At 36.8% G+C, this 21929-nt stretch overlaps 1 protein-coding gene across 33 annotated transcripts in view; it reads right to left on the bottom strand.

Moving 5' to 3' along the window:
- Positions 1-2124: 2124 nt before the first annotated feature.
- Positions 2125-21929, bottom strand: part of CD44 (CD44 molecule (IN blood group)) — an 88520-nt gene continuing 68715 nt past the window's right edge. For 15 of the 33 annotated variants that reach the window (XM_074273175.1, XM_074273179.1, XM_074273188.1 and 12 more), the window contains 6 exons: positions 21469-21564; positions 19705-19881; positions 16552-16602; positions 13653-13733; positions 10930-11008; positions 2125-6432 (listed from right to left, as the gene is read on the bottom strand). In XM_074273175.1, coding sequence (XP_074129276.1) covers positions 6219-6432; positions 10930-11008; positions 13653-13733; positions 16552-16602; positions 19705-19881; positions 21469-21564 — 698 coding nt within the window. In that variant the 3' untranslated portion in view covers positions 2125-6218. The remainder of the gene's footprint in view (positions 6433-10929; positions 11009-13652; positions 13734-16551; positions 16603-19704; positions 19882-21468; positions 21565-21929) is intronic. The other 18 variants (XM_074273176.1, XM_074273189.1, XM_074273195.1 and 15 more) reach the window with 7 other exon arrangements.

Below are 21929 nucleotides of genomic sequence, written 5' to 3'. Positions count from 1 at the left end.
GGAGAGTTTGGCTGAGAGATTGAGTTGAGACAGCAGATCTCCTCCCAGAGAGCGATTGGCAGTTTCTGGAGACAACAAAATACTACAAGGAGATCAAGAAAACTATGAATACCTAACCTGGTGAGGGAAAGGCTTATGAAATATGATTTTGGAGTATCTGAAGTGTCACCATGTGAAAAATTACTGATATAATTTTTAAAATCTGGAAGCTGTATTTCTCCCCAAAATGGGAAGAGTGGAAGCTAATTCAAGTTTGAGAAAAGAAAACAGGGTTTCTTCCAGTATAATGGAAATGTTGAGCTTGTCTTGAAAGAAAGAGGAGGAAAAGTAGCTGATACTCTCTTCTTTCCCCACATATTCATAGAACAACCACACTGTGATCTAATGGCAGCTACAAATCTGGTCTCTCTCTCTTTTCAAAATAAAACTTCCAAAGAAAATCATAAGACCTGACCATTAAGTGGACATGTTGATGATAATGATTATTTTTCTTTTATCATGGGCTCTTGTTCCAATAACTGGAACACTAAAACAAAAAACAAAAACAAACAAAACAACAACAACAACAAACAACCATAGGGAAAATTGATTCTTACCTTATCTCTTGTATAATTCCATTTCTATTTTTCTTTTATTCTATCAAATATTATATTTGACAGATTCAAGCTTATTTATCATAAGTAGCCATGGTTGACTCTTTACCTTCTCTGATAATCCCTTTGTTCAAGGAACAAGGATGAAAAAGAGCTTGAGAGGCAAACAAGAAAGAGCATCATTCCTAGATCAGGGCTAGGATCTCAAACCCTTCCCTCCCTACCTACCCCATCATTTGACTGGGTTTTTTTGTTTTGTTTTGTTTTGTTTTGGGTTTTTTCTTTCTAACTGGGGACTTCATCAAAAAACTATTTCTTACTGCACTTCTAGGATGAAAATCAGTATAAACTTGGGCTATTCCAAAGAACCCTTTCCTAGACACTAGTCTAATAGTGATTCAGCATTACAATGGTATAATACAAAATCATTAGATTTGTTTTTTTTATTCTAGTTCTGCAACTATGTGATGAAGCATTTAAAGTTTCCAAGTTTCTGTTTCCTTGTGCATAAAACAAAAGGTTTGGGTGAAATAATCTCTAACTTCATCTCCAGATCTAAATTTAGGATTTTATTATCTTCTGAACTTGAATAGCAATTTTATGAAACTAGAATTTGTTAATCAGGTGTTGATTCATATTGGGAAAGAGAGTTTCCTCACTGAGAGCTATCTACACAGCTCTAATATATATATATATATATATATATAAAATAAAACAAATCAATAAGTCAAGACTTGTTGACCTTATTCCTTGAATCAGAATCAGAAACAAGAGGTAGATATGGCACCCAACAAAAAAGGTAACTTTTTGTATGAATCATTGGCAAATTTTTTAAAAGAATTAAACTTCTCTAAAATGAAATGGGCTGGCTGCCTCAGAAGGTAGTGGATGTCCCTTTTTGCAGACATTCAAGCAGTGGCTGAATACACTGGATACATCCTTTGGGGCATGAGTTGGACTGGATGATCCTAAAGTCCTTTAAATTATAAAATCCTAGAGATCTGTATTCTGTCAGTGGTGATAGCCCCAGAAAGATGCCTAGCAACAAGCTGAATGTATCTTCTGTGTAAGATGCCTGGAAGAATATGGATAATATGGGTACTATATAAGATGATATATATGAGTTGACATCCAAAAGGGAAACACACCCATTCATAATTTCATCCATCATGCTTTTATTCATACAGCATCTATCTGGGCAAAACCATACCTTTGACAAATCTGGCAGGAGGTTATTGTTTGACTTCCCAATTACTGTTATAGAGTTTGAATGATATGTCCTATGTTATCTTTTTTGGAAATCCCAGTTCATCCTTTTAAATTGATGAGAACAAATCCCCATTTGGGGACACATGGCAGATGTCTCAGTCCTGCTGTTCATCAAGAATCTTTTATCTTTAAATTTTAGAGCCTATCTTTCCAATGTACCCAAGAAGATAAAACCCATGTTATTTACCCTTCTGGAAGCCTTGTCAACCAAACAAAAAAGCCCCTTTCCCCCTCAATCAGACACCATAGCACAATTTTCTCCTTGTGGATTCCATTGACCATTTAATGTTTTCCAATAAGTCCTTTCCATCAGGGCAATATACAAATCATGCTTTTTCTCTTTATAAGCAGTTTTTCAATAAATAAACAAATATCTGGGGAAAGACAGATAATATTTTTTTAAATGAGGGTAACCAATTACATGCAAAGATAAATCAACAATATACAATTTTTTTCAAGAAAACATCACACACCTGTCACACTAAATAGTACCCACAATATGGTGTTTAACAGATCATATTTTTGTTGTTGTTTAGTTGTTTTTCAGTTATGTCTGATTCTCCATGACCCCATTTGAGATTTTCTCAGCAAAGATAGTAGAGTGTTATGTCACTTCTTTCTCCAACTCATTTTACAGATGAGAAAACTGAGGCAATAGGGTGAAGGGACTTGCACAAGACCACATGGCTAGGAAGTATCTGAGGCCAGATTTGAACTCAGGTCTTCCTGACTCCAGGTGTGGCACCCTATTCATTGCACCACCCAGCTGCTTAACAAGTCGTATTTTTGCTTGTCAAATATGTTTTTTTTTTTCCCTCAAGAGAAACTTGGAGTCACTTTATTCTGTTGGCCTGATTCAATATATCAGCTAATATCTTGGCAAAGTCATTCTATCAATTGACTAATTGATCAATATTCAATTATTAAGCACCTACTATGTGCATGCAGTTTTCTGCAGAGGAGAAGCCCCACCAGAGAAAACTGTTTTCCTCAGCTAAAACATGTCAAGGTATAGATATAAAGTGATCTTTTGCCCATTTACTTTTTTGTATAATGCTAAATTTCAATGCAGCCCTTAGAAGAAAGAGAAAATTGGCAATGGCAGGATCACTATTTTCTAAAGTTGGGTTGCTTTGCAAGGAAATCAATGCTAGCAACTCTATTTTGCCACAAGTCTAAAAGATGTTAGGTAATTGTTTAAGGTTGTCCAGCAAGTTTGAAACTATCAGTGCTTTAAGAAATACATCATAGACCTGCCATGATTTTTAAAAAGTGAGGTAAGAAATCTCATGAGAAGACATGCATCAGGGAATTGGATTGCTGATAGTTCAAGAGCAAAATGGAAAAAGTACTAGACTTGAGCCCATGTTTGAATCCTGACTCATACTTTCTAGATTGCAATTGACTTTGACCAAATTACATCCCCTCAATTTTTTTTCAATTCAACAAGCATTTATTAAGTACTTACTATATGCCAAGAATGGTAGTAGAAGTTGGAGATATGAAGACAAAGAAAGAAACCTTGGGAGAATTTATATTTCCCTATCAACAAAATGAGACAGTTGTGCTAGATCAGGAGTTTTAAATCTGGCATCCAGAGATCCCCAAAGGATCTATGAATAGGTTTCAGGGGATCCATAAGCTAGGATGGCAGGGGGGAAATTATCTTTACTTTTACTAGCTTCTGTCTGAAATTTAGCATTTCCTTCTATTTTGAATGTGGGAAGCAAACATTATTCTGAGGAGTTCACAAGGAGTACCACTGGCTAACACCCAGTTTTAAAATTTAAGAATTCCTCCTCAATATTTTTTATTTCTATCACATCAAAACATGTTTCAGTCCTCCCAGCAATGAAAGGTCAAATTCACTTCTGGAATAAGCTTGGAAAACTAGTTTTATATCTTAGTTTAGAGTCTAGATACAAAGTATATATGTTTGTGTGTGTGTGTATGTTGTGTGTGTGTCTGTGTGTGTGTGTGTGTGTGTGTGTGTGTGTGTGTGGTTTCTTAGCAGAAAACAATTTTACCCTATGAAAACTAAGGTTTTTTCCCAAAGAAATCGTTTTAATCAGACATATTTTTGGAAGGCAATGGGCCTGTGAAAGACCAACATGTCAGATGTCAAACTGATATTTGGACTCAATAAGGCTTGAGAATGATACTTTAGCTTTGTCCATATTGGATATGAGTGTCCAAAGACTAAATTTTCTTGGGTCATGTTAGTCTAAATCTAGTGGTACATAGGTGAGGATCACCAGAGCAACTAGAGAATCAACTTTTGCTTCTGGGGATGATCAGAGGAAAGAAATAAAAGAGATCCTTGTCATGAGATGACATTTCATTGGTTAGGAACTTAAAAGAAAAAGGCCCAGAGTTAAATCTGGAACTGGCCCAGGATGGAGACAGAAATTAAAAAAAAGCATTGAATGTTCACCAAGGCCCTAGTGTAAGATCCACAAAAGGCCATCTTATCCTTTATTTATCTGCCAAATATGACTCGATTAGAATAGACATTTTTGTGAATAAGGCCCTAAATGACATTTGTGCTAAAAGATATTTTTGTATCAAAAGCATTGCCTGATGAGTAGAGCAGGGACCAGTTTTCTCCCTGACACATGGTTCCCATTGGCACCATGACATAGAAAGTGGATTTGCTTTTACAGACCCACTTTATGGATTTGGTGATTCAGTTCAAGTGGACTTGAGAAGTTTTGAAAGTCTTCTTCAGCTACTGGGTACCATGGAAGAGGAGAAAGGAGCTATGACTGGTTAGGGAACTAAGTAAATACTATATACATAGAATTGGAGTTTTCCCAGGACCAAGAATGGAGAAAATTCCATTACTCTTTCAGGGAACCCTTAGATAACTGACCTAAGCAAGACCATTTTCCTTCTCATATGTAAAATGGGACAGAGAAGATTACCAAGATGACTTCTGAGGTCCGTTCTGGCTCTGTTTGAGATCTAAACTTGATCCAGAACTGTATGACCTGCTCTAGGCAAAATGGATTCCACTAGCTTGTTAAAATAAAAATAAATACACTAATAAAAAGCACTTGCACAGGAGCCCTTCCCCTTCTCCACCCCCACCCACTCCCCCCCAAAAGCAAAAAATAAAAATAAAAAATCCTGTTCCAATCTTTAGGTTGGATAGTGACTATTTACATCCTCTTTCTTTTTCATTCTCTTGTTATTTTTTTCATTGTGTGTGATATGAGGGTGAAGTGGCGGAGGTTGATTTTCATGGACATTACTAGCTTAGCTGGGCCAGGATTCAAAAGAATAGCAAATGAACTGGCAACTGCCCTGCCTTCCACCTCAGCAAAGAGTATGTTATACATATTTAACATGATTTTAAAGTTACCTGCAAGGCAATATAACAGGTGGGAATTAGAACATTAATAGTGCCAAGCCTCTTAAAATTATAGTTTTAGGAGAGTGGGACTTCTTAGGCCTCAGAGAGACAATACTGATATCTTCTTTGATCTCTTGTGAAATTTAAATTGAGTTAAGTTATCTCTAAGAAGATTCCAGGGATGGCTTTGAATAGCCTTCTGGTCTACCCACAGGGAGAACAAGTTACTAAAGGAAAGTAACAGAAATGGTTCTGGTGAGAGAAATACAGACCTTTCAAGCCTTTTCTCTTCTCTAACAAAGGCACCCTGATCAATGGACCTCCAGGGCTGGGCTTGTCAAAACAGAGTTAAATAGTTTACTAGAATTAAATAGCTTCACCCTCCAGGCATGGCCCATGAGCCATAGCAACTTTCCAGAGTACCAGGCTTCAAGTGGATGGGTAACCAGCTGGCCTTTGAAAACCTTTGAAAACTGGGATTTTGGGGATGATGCTTCTATCTCTGCCCCATGAGACCTTGACTGTTTTTCCTTTCATATTTCCTTTTAATCACCTAACTCCTTTCTCCTTGAACTCTCTTTAGACACAGAAAACGTTATTTGCAAAGTTCTTGAAAGTAGAATGGGAATGAGAGACACTGGAGAAAGTGGGAAGGAATGGAAAGGAATAGAAGGACAGGAGAAAATGAAATGTATCTTTGTTCAAGCTAGCAGCCACCCATCACAAACCACAGCCAGTGGGAGCCCTCCAGGCAGGAACTGGTATTATCAAATTCATACCCAACAACGTTCATTTTGGTAATTGGTAATTTGGATTTGACTTAAAAAAAAAATCCAATGACAACAAAACTCAAAGGACAAGAAAAAAATTTGATTAAAAAACAAACAAAAAAAAAAAAAAACGCCAAGATGACTATCAGTAGCACATTGCATCTGAGTTAGTCCCAGTTCCATGTAATAGTGATGTCCCAACTCTCATTTGACAAGCAGGCCTGGCTGGTCTTATACTCCGATCTTCATATCGACGTTCTGCAGGTTCCGAGTCTCATCAGCATTCATGTACTCATCTTGTCCGATTTGGCCATCAGATGGTTCTTTATACACCAGATTCACCATTTCCTGAGACTTGCTGGCGTCACCATTCAGTCCAGGGGACTTCTTGTCATCAACTGCTCCATTACCATTGTTAATCACAAGTTTCTTCTTCTGCCCACATCTAGTCAGGAGAAAAATAACACAAGAGGGGGTTGATGGGACCAAAGGGAGGGATCTGGGCTGGCAATCAGGAAGGAGATCCACAAATTCAACCATTACCCTAACTTCTAGTCCACTCTGAGTTACTATCTGTCCATGGAAGTGATAAAACTATTTTTTCCCAAACAAGAGTCAATGATATAGGTTTAGTTTTGTATCATTTCTTTTTTCATTCAATCAGTTTTTCTTTTTACCTGGTTGGTTAGTCTAGATTGAAGAGTTTTTACCACAAAAACCATATATTGGTATATATAAATTACCATATATGCATGTATTCTACTGCACCACAGTTCCCTTTGTAAAGTACTTTTGCATGTTACTTCTTCTAACATTTATATCAGCCCCGTGTAAAGGGAAAGTCCTAAATGTTATCTTCCTATAGGGCGCATCTTTACTGATTACCCTGATTAAATGCTTCCTCTTTTTTCATGAAAAAGAAAAATATTGTCTCATGTATATGAAATAGATAACCAAATTTCTCTAAATTTCTCCAATTATACTTGTCTGTTTATATATAAACCCCTTTGAGGGCAAGGACTTTTATTTTTGTTGTTGTATCTCCAGTGCTTAGCATAGTGTCTTATACTTACTAAATGTTTGTTGAGTGGAACTAATTTCTGCATTATAGATAAGAAACTATGTTAGATGACCACTAAGATCCCTTTGATTTCCAAGAATCTTGTCATCATGGGGTTCTGTATTCTATTGGGATTCCGAGAAGAGAGTAAGGAAACATCAGCACTTAACTTAATGCATATTTGTTGATGTGATGTGATGGAAAGAACACTAAGTTTTGTGATATGTCTTGTGATGTCTTCCAACTCTAGCACCAAGAACCTAAAAAATCCATTTTACACACAAGGAGGATACTGAATTCTGTTAAAGCTCAAAGTGAATCCCTAACCAGGGACAGAACACAAAGACCTCAGATAGGTGTAATAGACTGGGCTTTTTTTCCTGGATGAGGCTGTCCATATGATGCTTCCTTCCCATCCCAGACTTTCCTAGTGAAACCTAGCTTGTGGATCTTGGATCTCTTTATAAAGCAAGTGTGCGTCTGTGGAGACAGAGTGAAAGAGAGGCACAAGGAAAGGACAAGAGAGGAGAAGAGAGAAGAGACAGAGACAAACAGAAACAGAGACAGAGACAGAAGAAACAGAGACAGAGAGACAGAAAGAGACAGAGAGAGACAGAGATAAGCCTTTAAAAAAAGAATACTATCGGGCTGGTGAATTTAAAAGGGAAAAGTGTATCTATAGACTTATCCAGCCTACTATTCTATTAACTGCCTTCAGTTATGATTGGAAATCTGTTCCCAATTTTCAAATACAGAGTAATTCACAGCACCCAGGCGGCCCCATTCCCAGCAAGCTGCCCAGTATCCAGACTAGCCTTGTTTGTCGGTTGCCATGGCAAATGACTTCATGTGGAGAATGGAGAAAGGAACAAAGGGGTGGTCTTCCTTTTTTTTAATAGACACAATAGAAACTGTATCATGAGTTATTGAACCCCTGGGATGGATGTCACTGTGAACTTGACCATGTGCTCAGCACTTGAGCTCTGACATTCCTATACTGACATCAGCCAAGAATGACTTATTGAAATCTAATCAGGAGTGAAGACCACATACTCTGAGAATTGGCCAACGGCCTGGCAGTCAAATGATGAGAAATCTATATTTCACTTTTAAAAAATAATTTGAGGCAAAAAGAAAAAGAGAGACAGTGACTTCTTGGCAGACCTTATTCTAGAGAAATTATCAGCTAAAATTCTCTCTCCATATATTCATATCTCTCTAGGATTAGGCTTTTTGATATGTATGTGTGTTTAAACCAGTTTTGCTTTCTTCTAATAGAAAGTGCCTTGAGGCCTTATCTCATATTTGTTTAATCATAGTATCTTCTTAAACAGTGCCTGACAAATAATAATACTCAGTGCTCATATAGTGATTTAAGATCTGAAAAATGCTTTACAAATATTTTCTTCTTTGATACTCACAACAAACTTGGAAAGTAGATGCTGTTATCCCTATTTTGTCAGTGAGCAAATTGAGGTCGACAGTGTCTTCTCCAGGGTCACAAGATTTAGAACTGAGATTTGAATCTAGCAGTCACTTGATTTCAAGTCTCGCACTCTTTCTACTCTCTTTCCCAGGTATTTTTTTTTCCTTTCATTCTCTAAAGGCCAAATATAAGTGATATAGATTCTTTCATAGATGTGCATGGACTTGGAGCTTGAAAAAAGCTTAGAGTTCATTTGTTTAATTTCTTTTTATTTTGATGAGGAAACTGAGGCCCAAAGCATTAAATTGATTTGCCCTAGATCATATACATATTAGAGGTAGCTCAGTGGATAGATGGGCACAGACTTGGGAAGACCAGAGTTCAATCCATCTCCAGATATTTACTAGCTGTGTGATTCTGCCTCAGTATACTCAAAATAAAGATAATAATAACATCTAGCTCCCAGGATTTTTGTAAATATAAAATAAGGTAGTACTTGTAAAATATTTTGCAAATCTTAAAGCACTATATAAATGCTAGTTTTTGTAGCAGCAATAGCAGTGTAATAGTAATGGTGGTGGTGATAGTGGTGATGGTAGTAGTAGTAATGGTAGTAGCAGTAGTAGTAGTAGTAGTAGTAGTAGTAGTAGTAGTAGTAGTAGTAATAGTAATACTAGAAGTATCAGTAAAGTAGTAATAGTAGTGGCAGCAGCAGCAGCAGTAGTAATAGTAACGGTGGTGGTGATAGTGGTGATGGTAGTAATAGTAGTGGTAGTAGCAGCAGTAGTAGTAGTAGTAGTAGTAGTAGTAGTAGTAATAGTAGTAATACTAGAAGTAGCAGTAAAGGAGTAATAGTGGTGGCAGCAGCAGCAGCAGTAGCAGTAGTAGTAGTAGAAGAAGAAGTGGCAGTAGACTAGTGATGATAGTAGTAGTAGTAGCAGTAATGGTGGTAGTAGTGGTAATAGTAGTGGTATTAGTAGTATTGGTAGTAGTAATGATAGTAGTAGAAGAAGAATTGGTAGTAGAGTAGTAGTAATAGTAGTGGTAGTATAAGTGGTAGTAAAAGTAATAATAGTAGTAGAAGTAGTGGTAGTAGTAGTAATAGTAGTGTTAGTAGTAGTAGTGGTAGTGGTAATGGTGGTGATAGTAGTAGTAGAAATGGTAGTAGAGTAGTAGTAGTAGAAGTGTTAGTAGAAGTTGTAGTAGTAGTGGTAGTAGTGGTAATAGTATGGTAATGGTGATGGTGGTAGTAGTATAAGTGGTATTAGAGTAGTAGTATTAGTAGCAATAGTAATAGTAGTAATAGTGGTAATAGTATAAGTAGTAGTAGTAGTAGTAGTAGTAATAGTAGTAATACTAGAAGTAGCAGTAAAGGAGTAATAGTGGTGGCAGCAGCAGCAGCAGTAGCAGTAGTAGTAGTAGAAGAAGAAGTGGCAGTAGACTAGTGATGATAGTAGTAGTAGTAGCAGTAATGGTGGTAGTAGTGGTAATAGTAGTGGTATTAGTAGTATTGGTAGTAGTAATGATAGTAGTAGAAGAAGAATTGGTAGTAGAGTAGTAGTAATAGTAGTGGTAGTATAAGTGGTAGTAAAAGTAATAATAGTAGTAGAAGTAGTGGTAGTAGTAGTAATAGTAGTGTTAGTAGTAGTAGTGGTAGTGGTAATGGTGGTGATAGTAGTAGTAGAAATGGTAGTAGAGTAGTAGTAGTAGAAGTGTTAGTAGAAGTTGTAGTAGTAGTGGTAGTAGTGGTAATAGTATGGTAATGGTGATGGTGGTAGTAGTATAAGTGGTATTAGAGTAGTAGTATTAGTAGCAGCAGTAATAGTAGTGATAGTGGTAATAGTATAAGTAGTAGTAGTAGTAGTAGTAGTAGTAGTAGTAGTAGTAGTAGTAGTAGAGTAGTAGTAGTGGTAGTAGTAGTAGTAGTAGTAGTAAAAGTAGAAATACTGGTAATAGTAGTGGTGGTGGTGGTAGTGGTAGTATAGTAATGGTAGTAATATAAATAGTAAAGGAGTAGTAGTAGAATAGTAGTAGTAGTAATAGTAGTAATAGCAGCAGCAACAATAGCAGTAATGGTAGTAGTAGTAGTAGTAGTAGTAGTAGTAGTAGTAGTAGTAGTAGTAATAGTAGATGATGACCATCTTGGTCACTGACAACAATTTTAATTGCTCTATATAGATGTTTATTCTCTTTTCAAAATTTTCTGGGAAAAGAGACTCAGTAATCTGTGAAAGTGCTCCCTTCTCTCTAACTTCAATAATTCCAACATCTCAAGTCAATTAATTTACCAAAAAAAAAAAAAAAAATTCCCTCCTGCACACTTAAGCACCTCTTAAGAATGTCTAACAAGTAGAGAGTTCAAAATTGATCCTTTCTTTAAAGGCAGCAACCTTTAATAGATATTGAATGATTCCCCCCTCCACAAGCAGCATGAAAATGACCACGGGTTGTCTTACCTTCTCCGACTGTTGACAGCAATGCAGACAGCTAGGATCAGAGCCAGTGCCAAGAGAGCCGAGAGGATGATCAGCCATTCTGGTTAGGTGAGCCAAAACATATGGGAATTAGGAAGGGCTTGAAATGAACCTCACCTAATCAAATTTAACAAGGCTCTCCATTACAGGATAGGAACTGTGCTGGAGGGTTGTAACTGAGTGTTTCAAAGAAAATCTTTCTATTCATTCTCTTATCTGAAGACAAACTATACAAAGGCTTGGTTTGTCTGCTGGATTAAACCGAGCTGACAGACCATCTATTGAATTGTTTCATTGGCCAGGAGTTTTTCCAGGTTTTATGGGCTCAGAGATCTGGATAGATCAGTGGCTGGAAGGAACCTAGAAAGCTATTTAGTACAACCCACTGACTTAACAAATAAATTGATAGTCTTTTTTTTCCCCTTCCTGTGCATATCTCATCCCCTGGAGAGGAGAAAGTTGGGAAAGGGGGTGGAGAGGAAACAAATCCTTATTAAATTATTTTTTGAGGCAATTGGGGTTAAGTGATTCACCCAGTTAATAAGTATCTGAGGCCGGATTTGAACTCCAGTCCTCCTAATTTGGGAGCTGGTGCTCTAAGCACTAAGTCACCTAAACGTCCTAATGCTTATTTTTTGAGAAAAAAAAATTGTGTGTCAGATGGGATGTAAACACAGATTCTCCAACTCTAGTCATTGTTCCTTCCTCATTAGAAGGTAAGCTCCTTGGGAGTAGGAACTGCGTCATAATTTTGGACTAATATTCCTAGTACCTAAAGAATGCCTGGCATATGATAGGTGCTTAAAAATGTTTATTAACTTACTGTTTGATTGGAAGATTTCATTTTAATGCTAATACCAATTGAGTGAAAATAATTATGAAAAATTTCTGCTCTTACTTTTTTACTTAAATATATCTTGGGAAGGAGTCAAGAAGACCTACAGGAGGCAGTAAAGGAGATGGGGGAGAAGGAAGGATAGCATTAATCCTTGTCTCTTCTTCCCTCCCCCCCTCCATCTCAAGCCTGGCTTGTATGTGGTTCATTGAATGGCCAATATATGGCAAATTATTTCTTTAAGCAACATATATGTTGAAGGACTCTGTCTTCTATCAGAGTTCAGGCAAAATGAGACCCCTGAGAGTTTCAATTTCTCCCTTAATTCCTTACCACTATAAAAAGAAGCCTGGACCCAAGGTCCAAGCCCCCCCTTAAGGGATCCATGAATAGATTTCAAGAGGTCCATGAATTTGGGCCAGAAAATAAAACATCTTAATATTAACCTCTAACAAAAATTTAGTATTTCTTTCAATTATAAATGTAAAAAGAAACCTACAATATTCTTCTGAAAAAATTCTATGGGTTTCACTTGAATGTGAAAGAGGAATATGTCACACAAAAATCTTTAAGACCACTTGCCCTAAAGAGACATAATCTTGTAACCCCCTAGAGTGAACATTGTTTGAAATAGATCAAATTACAATTCAAGGAAAATCCTAAATTCAATTAAATCCTAATGATAATCACGAGGTAGCATTTTACTCTTTTTGTTGTTGTTTACTTGCATTTTGTTTTCTAACTCATTTTTTTCTTTTTGATCTGATTTTTCTTATGCAGCAAGATAATTGTTATAAATATGTTTACATATATTGGATTTAACATATATTTTAACATATATAACATATATTGGATTACTTGCTATCTAGCGGAAGTAGTAGAGGGAAAGAGAGGAAAATTTGGAACACAAGGTTTTGTAAGGGTCGATGTTAAAAAGTTATCTATGTATATGTTTTGAAAATAAAAAAAACTTTAATAAAAAAAACTAAAGAATTCTAATTAGATTTAAAACAGATTTAAAATTTTTACAATTAATTTATTCTTATAGGAAAGTTCCAATATGGAAACTCCCTCTAGCAATGCAGGCCAACAATATGTCCACTCTTTATAGTCTTAGAAAGTGGCTCTGAGAGGTTGAGTGATTTTTATACTGGGTCACTTTAGCTAGGGTGTGGCAGAGAATGAGCTTAAGCTTGAACCACAGTCCCCCAGAATCCACAACCAGCCCTCTATGTTCCCTATCAAAACATGCCTCTTATTCAATAATTTAATTCTGACAATGAAATGGCTAATGTATCATCCCCTCAAAAAGATCCATTCTTTCTGAATATGGAGATGACACATAGAAATCAAGAAAATCCATTTTCTGAATGGTTCCCCCCCAAAATAGTTTTTATTTCACCCCCCCCCCATCTAGGGCACCTGTAGTCAGTTAACTATAATGTTGCAGAATAAATCAATTTGTCAGAATTCAGGGTGTGGACAAATGAGTCCAGAATTGGACTCGTAAGTATTTTGCTGGCTAGCTCACACCCAGGATCCTGCTGAAATGATTTTCTGGGGCTTTCAGAGATTGTCTCCTCAAGTCAATCTAGGCTCAATGGTAAAGGGAAGAAGTGTTTTCATCTTTCTGTACCTTGTACTTAAGAGACTATATGACTTACATTATCCATAGTTTCAGAGGGAGGAATTAGGCTATCCAGCTATAATGAAATCTACTCTTCTACAGAATTGAAAGACAATAAGAATAAACCTTGGTGACCAATCTTTTGGTACAATCCTTTTCAACTGTTCTTTCTGTGATTCATCAGGATTGAGAGGTTTTGTGAAACTACATAAGGGGATCTTCCTCTTCTAAATTGGAACATACCTGGAATTTTGGCCCGTCTTTTAGGGTTAGGAGTTTGTTCAGAGAGGCCTTGGTTGCCTTCGTGGGATGGCGTTGCATGAGCTAGAAAAGAAAACAAAGCATTTTACCTTGGCACCCGTTAAAAACTGTCATCGAGGAATGTTTCCTTCACCATAAGCTCATCCTGAGCCATACAGGAAAGAGCTAACCTTTTCCTATTTTAGAGAAATCACAATAAAAATGTTGATGATTTATGCTACATCATTTGAGGTAATATTCTTGCCCCCCCCCCAAAAAAAAAAACATAACTCTTAGCTTTGTTCTGAGTTTGACCATTGCTGGGCTTTTTGAGATAGCATTCCCTCTTCCTTACAAAACATAAAAACTCAATTACATCCAGAATCCTCTGGATCACAGTGTTTCCTTTGACTACTATTCTCCTCCAATCCTCCAGACTCTAACTTTGCTATTTCAGTCTATCCAATGAGCAAATGTAGTCCTAGCATGTCAGGGCTAGAAAAGACCATAGATGTCAGCTAATTTAGGGATAATAATAGCATCTGTCTTCCTTGGGAAAAGAAGACAAAATGAGTAAATATGTAAAATGCTTTCCAAATGTTAAAGAATTATGTTATATAAATATGATACATGTCAATGGTTTCACTAGTGCTCTACTAAAGCTTCTGGGTCTTGCCATCTTCCCTGCAACCATCCCTGTTTAAGCATTGAATTGGTCCAGTTGAAAATGAGCATGAGCTCTCCCTTTCTAGGGCATTTCCCCCAATTTAGATTTTTGAGAACAGTGTCTGTCTTGATTCTATGTCCCCAAGTCTTAGCACAGTGCTTGGCACTAGTGAATGTTTACTCATTCTAGTCTAATAAACACTTGGATTTGCCTTGGTACTTGGAAGTAGTTAGAGGGCACCACAGGCCATAGAGTACTAAGGATGGAATCAGGAAGAGCTGAATTCAAATCTAGCCTCAGAAACTAGCTGTGTGACTTGGGAAAGTCACTTTACCTCTATATACCTCAGTTCCCTTACCTGGAAAATTAGGATAATAATAGTATGTACCTCCCTAGGTTATGTGAGGATTAAATGTGATATTTTTAAGTGCTTAGGTGATACCTGGCATATAGTAGGTACTTAAAAAAATGCTTGCTTCATTTCCTTCTTCCCTTCTTAATAAGGGAAACTAAGTCAAAAATATAATAAATATAATTTTAAACATTAAAAATAGTGATGCTATTTTGATCCTCTCCAAATATGAAGGACAACAACTAATTTCACCAAATAGTGGCCAGTTGTTCCTTGGACTCAAGTCTCCATCTATCCTGTTCCCAGAAATTTGCGGAGATCACCCCAAACCAGGGCCTAGAATATATTTCTTTCTTGGTTTCACGCTGCCTTCCATCAAGACACAGGTTAGTACCTCCTCCATGAAATCTTCCCTCATCAATCAATCAAATCAATGTGGAAAACTATAGTGTCAACAGAGGATTCAGTAAATTTCTAGAGATACACACAAGGAAATCCACTTGGTTCCTAGTATCTTAGATCTGGAACTAAGGGCATTTTCAAGTACTAATTCTTATTTTTCAAGTGAGAAAACTAAGACCCAAGGAGGTAGGTTACACAGGTAGCAAGTGACAGAGATAGAACCTGATTCCCAAAGCCGTCAAGAGGCTTTACATTAGAGTATGCCCCATCCCTCCGAGATGGACACTGAGTTTCTTCCATCTCTAGGGTTAGACAACTTTGTCTCCTGGATAGAACTCTAAGTCAGCCAGCCAGAGTTGCTTTTACTCCCACTCTGGAATGCAGTTTTCCACATCATTTGCAGGTTTTCACCTGTTGGGTGTCCTAGAATGCTTGAAAAACCCATTGGCTCTTCTTGGAATCTCTCTAACTCTGGTTAGTTAGGCTTTGATATTTGAATGGGAGGAGGAAATTAATGGAGCCTAATCTCCCCATTTTGTTTTTCAAAACAATTACCCCAGGCAGGGAAAGATCTCTGGGTGTGTATTCAGTGGAGAGCTCTGCTATTGAACAATGGGTGTTGCTTAGAGAGAAAGGAACAGACCTGAATAGGGGCAAACTCCCACCAAGCTGACTTTCACTTGAGGCAAGAATAGAGATAAGGGAGGAGATAAAGCAGAAGTTGCTTCACATCCTGGAAACCAACTAAGTCAAGCTATGGGAGACCAGCTGGGAAAGCAGGTTTTCCAATCAGGGGCCTTTGACTCTGAAATTTGGGAGATAACAATTTCTAGGAGGAGAGAGGATGGTATAATAGTGATAACAGTCTTTGTTCAACTCTGAGAAAAACATGTGAGAGAGGGTTATAGGTTTGGAGCTAGAAGAAATCTTAAAAGTCATCGAGTGTAGGTATAAATATATCCACACTTAACTGTAGCCTGCTTGGGGGAAGTGGGATGTGGGATGAAAGGGAGAAAAAGAATAAAGTAAAAAGTGCACAGCAGAGAACAAACGAAAACCTACAAGGAAGCAAAGATGGACAGAAATATAATCTCTTCTATAAATATACATACTTTCTTGAAATAGAAATCTATTGTTGCATGTTTTGAATCCTTTGTGATGTTCTGCCTTTCTTTTTTCTGTTTTTTCCCCCCTATTTTGTATTTAATTTTAAATAAATATATTTTTAAAAGTCATCTAGTACAACTACCTAATTTTACAGTTCAGAAAACCGAGGTGTGGAGATTTTCAGATTCTTCCCTAATATTATACAAATAACAAGAAACACAATCAATACTTAAACCCAGCTCCTTTAATCCCAAAACTTTTCCACCATCACTTGGAACCATGCCTTGTAAGCTCTTGAGCCCTCATGAAAAATATGAGTTATTGCTATTTGTTGTTACTGTTGCTAGCAAATGATGGAGGTGGTAGAAACTCACCTGTAACAGCAGGCCTTCGGGGTTGACCAGGACGGGAATCATCATCACGATCTGTCAAAATCAATAAATAATGATTTAGTCATTTGTACTTAAACCACCCACTGAATATTCCTTATTGTTGGGCTTTAGGCTTACTGGAAAGAGAAAAGAGAACCCAAAAATAATGATTAATCGCTTTCATTCATTCCTCATCTTCCAATCCATCAGGCAAGTGGGTTTACATTTTATGAAACCAAAATTTAGAAAAATCAAACAAGAGAAAAGTATCCTTAATGGAAACTCAACTGCCGCCTCCCACCTCTAAGTCAAACAAATTTGTCGCCTAACCATCAAAAGTTATGTGACTCAATTTGAGAGGATGGGAATAATGAAAGATCTGGTCTCTATTGGAAATTACCTTGGAAGGAATTCATTAGAAAAATCAATAGTGTACACTAGCATGACCATCTTGAAGTTTGGAAAGCAAGCACTCTCATCAAAGGAAGGGGAAATCTAGGAAGGTGAGTGCTCATAGAGCTAAGCCTAGAGTTTAAGCCCAAGTTTAATATTTAGTGAACTGAATTGAAGGAAAGAGTTTTGCTATCACAATTGATTGAAAATTATTTTAGGAAACAAAGGTCAGGATCAAAATTTTGTCTAATTAATTACCTAGAATCAATATTTTAATAATCAACATAATAGAGAAATTTGAAAGCACTCCACCAACTATAACTCTGAGACATAGAATGGCTCATAGATTGCAAGAATCAGAATCTTTGTTCTTAAGTATTTTTGGAATATTAGTAACAACCCCACTGGCTATATTTCCCAATATCATATTAGAAATATTATTTGAAGATGGAGTGAGAACTCTCAGAGAACAGCTACATGCTATGGCATTGCAAATTCCTTGAAGGCAGGTATTCTTCCCCACTTGTTTTCTTGGTTTTATGGTGCTTTTAATATAATAATTCCTCAAGAAGCATTTATTTAGTCCCTGGACAGAGAAGATATTCTGCACTGGGATTTTCCAATATTAACGAAATCATAAGTCTATTTTTTTAAGTCCAGGTGCTATAATAGATGCTAAGGTTATTAAAACAAAAATGAATTGTTCCCAAATAATTAAAATCTTCTTGGATTGGTGAGGACAAATGGTTTCATAAAATGATTATTGATTTCTGTTCTGGCACTGTGCCTGGCACATAGTAGGTACTTAATAAGTCCCTGTTGACTGATGGATTGATTTTATCCTTTTGAAGAAGACCAAATTTCCATTGTACCTTGGCACCAAATTGTCACAAAGAACATCATCACTATAATTGTTCACGTCCATATAGCATTGAGCAAATCTATGAAAAATTTAAAATTCACAGAAATGTAGCTACTGATGTCAGATTCCCTTTTTCTCCCCCTCCAAAAAAGCTTTTATATCGCAAAGAAAAACAAACTACTGGAAGAGGTCAGTTGCGGATCCAGGATTCAAGGCTTTGTTAACAATTCTTTTTATATAGAACTATGGAAAGTCTGCTCTTACCACTCTAGAATAAATGTGGCTGGGTGATAATCAGAATATGTGAACATCAAGTTTATGCATAAGCATAAGGTAGCAATCATGCAGTATTGGTTGTACATTTATAATGACTCAAATGATCATTTAAAAATGTAAACTAAGATACAAATTGTCAAATGATCACACCCTCCATCCCCAAAATAAGAAAGACCCAACTCTCTGGCTGGCTAAAGAGAGAATCAATTAAATAATCCCATGTGCACTTAGAGCATATCTCCAGGTGAATTCCCCAAAATTACAAGCAGTAACAAAAGGTCACAATAATATATAGTCACAATTATAAATATATATATATATATATATATATATATATATATATATATATATATATATATATATTAACAGAAGGAATATCAAACAGTATCAAGTAAACGGCTAAAGATGAATCCTGACTTGATTTGGCAGGTCATCTTGTCCTGGGTACAGTCTCTTAACTAATGAGTTGGTCAGTAAACATATTTTGAGCACCTACATTGTTTTAGTCAAAGTGCAAGGTTCCAGAAACAAAGTCAAAAGTGCCCTAATGGAGATTAAGTGTTTCAATGGTTGAGAGATTAAAAGGTTTGGGAAGGACAATTTTGCCTAATATTAAGAGGGGATGAGTCAGTTCTTATCCTTAATTTCTAAAATCTTTCACATTTTCATTCTCCTTTTCTACAGTGTTAGTTTCTCAATGAGAACTGAGAGGCAAGACAGGAAAGGAAGTAGCTTGTAGTAGTCTTGAAAATCAGCTGATACTGGATTGCTTTACAGAGTTTGAACAAAAGATTTTTTTTCCCTTTTACCCTCGAGGCAACTGAGATGAAGCTCTTTGATTATTAAGACAAATGCAGAGAGAAGCTTTTAGAAATGCTCAAGAGTTCTACTATCACCAAAGAAGATTAGCCCAACACCAAAAAAAATACTAGTGATCTAATTGCCACAACCAACAAGGGGAAGAGTCCTGTAGACAGAAGAACCATGGTTACATGCAGAGTGTAGTCAGAAAGCAGAGGAGTTTGGCTCCCAGGGTCAACAAAAAAACAAAACAAACAAACAAACAAACAAACAAAAATGGCTGACACCAGATGAAGAAAGGAGATCTTTATATATAGACAACCAACTGTGGATCAACTTCATCATGCATTTCCACAGAGCTTTCAAAAGAATCCCACCTCAAAGACCACAGTGTGAAGTAAGTGGCTTGAGGGTTGTTATTCCCTTTTTGTAGAAGAAGAAAGTGAAACTTGAGTGAAGTTAACACATTCAACTGTGGCACCTCTAACAAGCAGCAAAAGTAAAGATTTTGAAATGCCTCAGTTCAAATCTAAGATGATAGAAGGTAGCAAAAGTGTTTCTCTGACCACACAAACTTTAATCAAGTCTAAAGTAACAGAACATTGTTCCTAACCATTATAAACAGGATCCTTGGATCTATATGTATATGTGTGTATACACAACTCTATTTCAATATAATTGGTTTCTTTTGTAATCGTGCTTTTTATGCATTTTAAAAACATTGTTCTAATAACTTGATCAATCTCCCAGATGAGTCAGTGTCCTAGAAAAGGTGAAGAGCACTCCTAAAGAAAAAGCAACTGAATAATAAACAACCTAATTACCTGAAGGATCCTGTGCATTATCAGGAATAAAACCTCCCCAAACAGTAGGGTTAGTTGGCAACCCAGTAGTCATAGGGATCCCTGAGAAGTGGCCTGTGTTCTCATTTGTGACTGGGTCAAAGGAATCTTCGACAGAAGTGGTTGAGTCTTCAGAAAAGTTTTCATCATCTGCATCTACTGCAAGGTGGAATCAATTGTAACCCCAGCATTTGCAAGACTACTACCCCATGCACAGAATTCATGAGTTCTGAGATTGAACTTTTTTTAAGTCATTGGCAAGAGAACAAAGGGAAAGAGAACAAATAGATTTCCTCGATCAGCTAAGTAAGCATAGTCAGGATCATCATGGGTTTATCAGGGCGAGGAGGAGAATTAGTGGCAATCTCTGGCATGTGTTGTTCAAGAATCACCTAATTTGCTGGAATTTGGACCCATGAACCAGATAAAGCAGCACATCTATCATTATCTAGTTCCCAAATAGTTTCTACTTCAGTATTCTTCTAACGAGGGGCAACTAAGTGTCCAAAGCACTGGATTTGGAATGAGAAAGCCTCATCTTCAGCTTCAGACACTTCCTAATTGTGTGACCTTGGATAAGTCACTTCACCCAGTTTGCCTCAGTTTCCTCATCTGTAAAATGAGCTGGAAAAATAAATAGCAAACCATTCCATTATCTTTAATAGGAACACATCAAGTGAGGTCATGAAGTGTCAGATATGACTGACCAACTACAAATCCTTTTTAATGAAGTTGAGGGAAAGGCATAAAGACTCTGATTTCAGCAATATGGAAAGCTCCTTTTATGGAACTTTCTCTACCAAAGCAAATCATTTCTCATTTTAAATTTAGTAAAATAGTCCTAAGGTCTTGCCTTAGGCACATAAAGGTTAGGTAACGGGTGCAACAAGAAATTTGGTTTTACACACATATATTGTATCTAGAATATACTGTAACACATTTAATATATATGGGATTGCCTGTCATCTAGGGGAGGGAGTAGAGGAAGGGAGGGGAAAATTTGGAAAAGTAAATACAAAGGATAATCTTGTAAAAAAATTACCCATGCATATGTACTGTCAAAAAATTATAATTATAAAATTAATAAAAAATAAAATAAAATAAAAGTTAGGTAACTGCCCAGAGGATCACAGTTAGAAGGTCTTTCTGGTTCCAAATGTGTGGCAAATCACTTTGCCATCTAATTAAAGACTGGGCATGGTATAGTGTCAAAAAAAAAAAAAAAGCAACCATGTGCAAACAATATGGAAGATTCTCAGAATCTAGTGTTATTGATCCAGTTGCTCTATCTTTGCCCTGAAAACCTTATTTTTTGAGCCATGAGCTATAATCACCTTAGATTTATGACCCATGAAAACAAATTCAGCTGGAATACAGGGTCATATTGGGAACCAGAAAAAGGTGATTCATTTAAGAGGCAGAAAAAAATGATATAATTCTGATTTTGAGACCATTCTGAAAGAAGAATAAGTAATTTGCTATGGCCAAAATTATATCATTGATATGAGAGTTTAAGGGGGTAAAATCAAATTTTATATTTGAGAGCTATATTTTATTAAGGAGTTGATAAGCAGAAAAAGCAGAAAACAATCACTAGAAGCATCTCCAGCTTCCATAGCAATATGGTAGCCAATTGATTATGCTGGTTCCTCCACCACAGACACTACGCATGCTTTCTATTGACCACTAGCTGAAGCCAACACAATGAATCTACCGAGGGAAGCCATTAGAAGTTGTCATCCTTACTGAGAGATGTTGGAGAAGGAGCTGTGGGATGCGTGTGGTCATCTTCCAAACCTGTATGTGGTCTGGAGGTGCTCTGAGGGTCGTGATTCTGTTCTGCTAGGATAAGGGATGAATTCAGAAACAATTGGAAACTTTGGTACAATTCTTCTCTTACAAGTTAGTGGAAATCCAACCCAGGTGAGTAAGAAAGTAGTTGAGCAAGACTAGAAAACAAAGGATTCTTCTCCAGTGGCTGATGAAAGAATTCATTCTCTCTCTCATTTCTCCACCAAGGGGACCTCTTCATTCTTCAACATATTCGAAAGTTTTAAATGAGCTGTGTCCCCCACCTTCACCCCATTTCATCTGCTCTGAATCAGCCCTGACCCTGCTCACAGAAAACACATGAGAAAACCAACCACCAAGGAAAACAGGAAAGGAACTCATTGTATTGTGAAACAGTTATAGCCAACAATCAAGGT

The sequence above is a fragment of the Sminthopsis crassicaudata genome, chromosome 6 (assembly GCF_048593235.1).
Source record: "Sminthopsis crassicaudata isolate SCR6 chromosome 6, ASM4859323v1, whole genome shotgun sequence".
Taxonomy (NCBI): domain Eukaryota; kingdom Metazoa; phylum Chordata; class Mammalia; order Dasyuromorphia; family Dasyuridae; genus Sminthopsis; species Sminthopsis crassicaudata.
The sequence above is the reverse complement of the archived record's forward strand: the minus strand, read 5'-3'. Positions and strand labels throughout refer to the sequence as shown.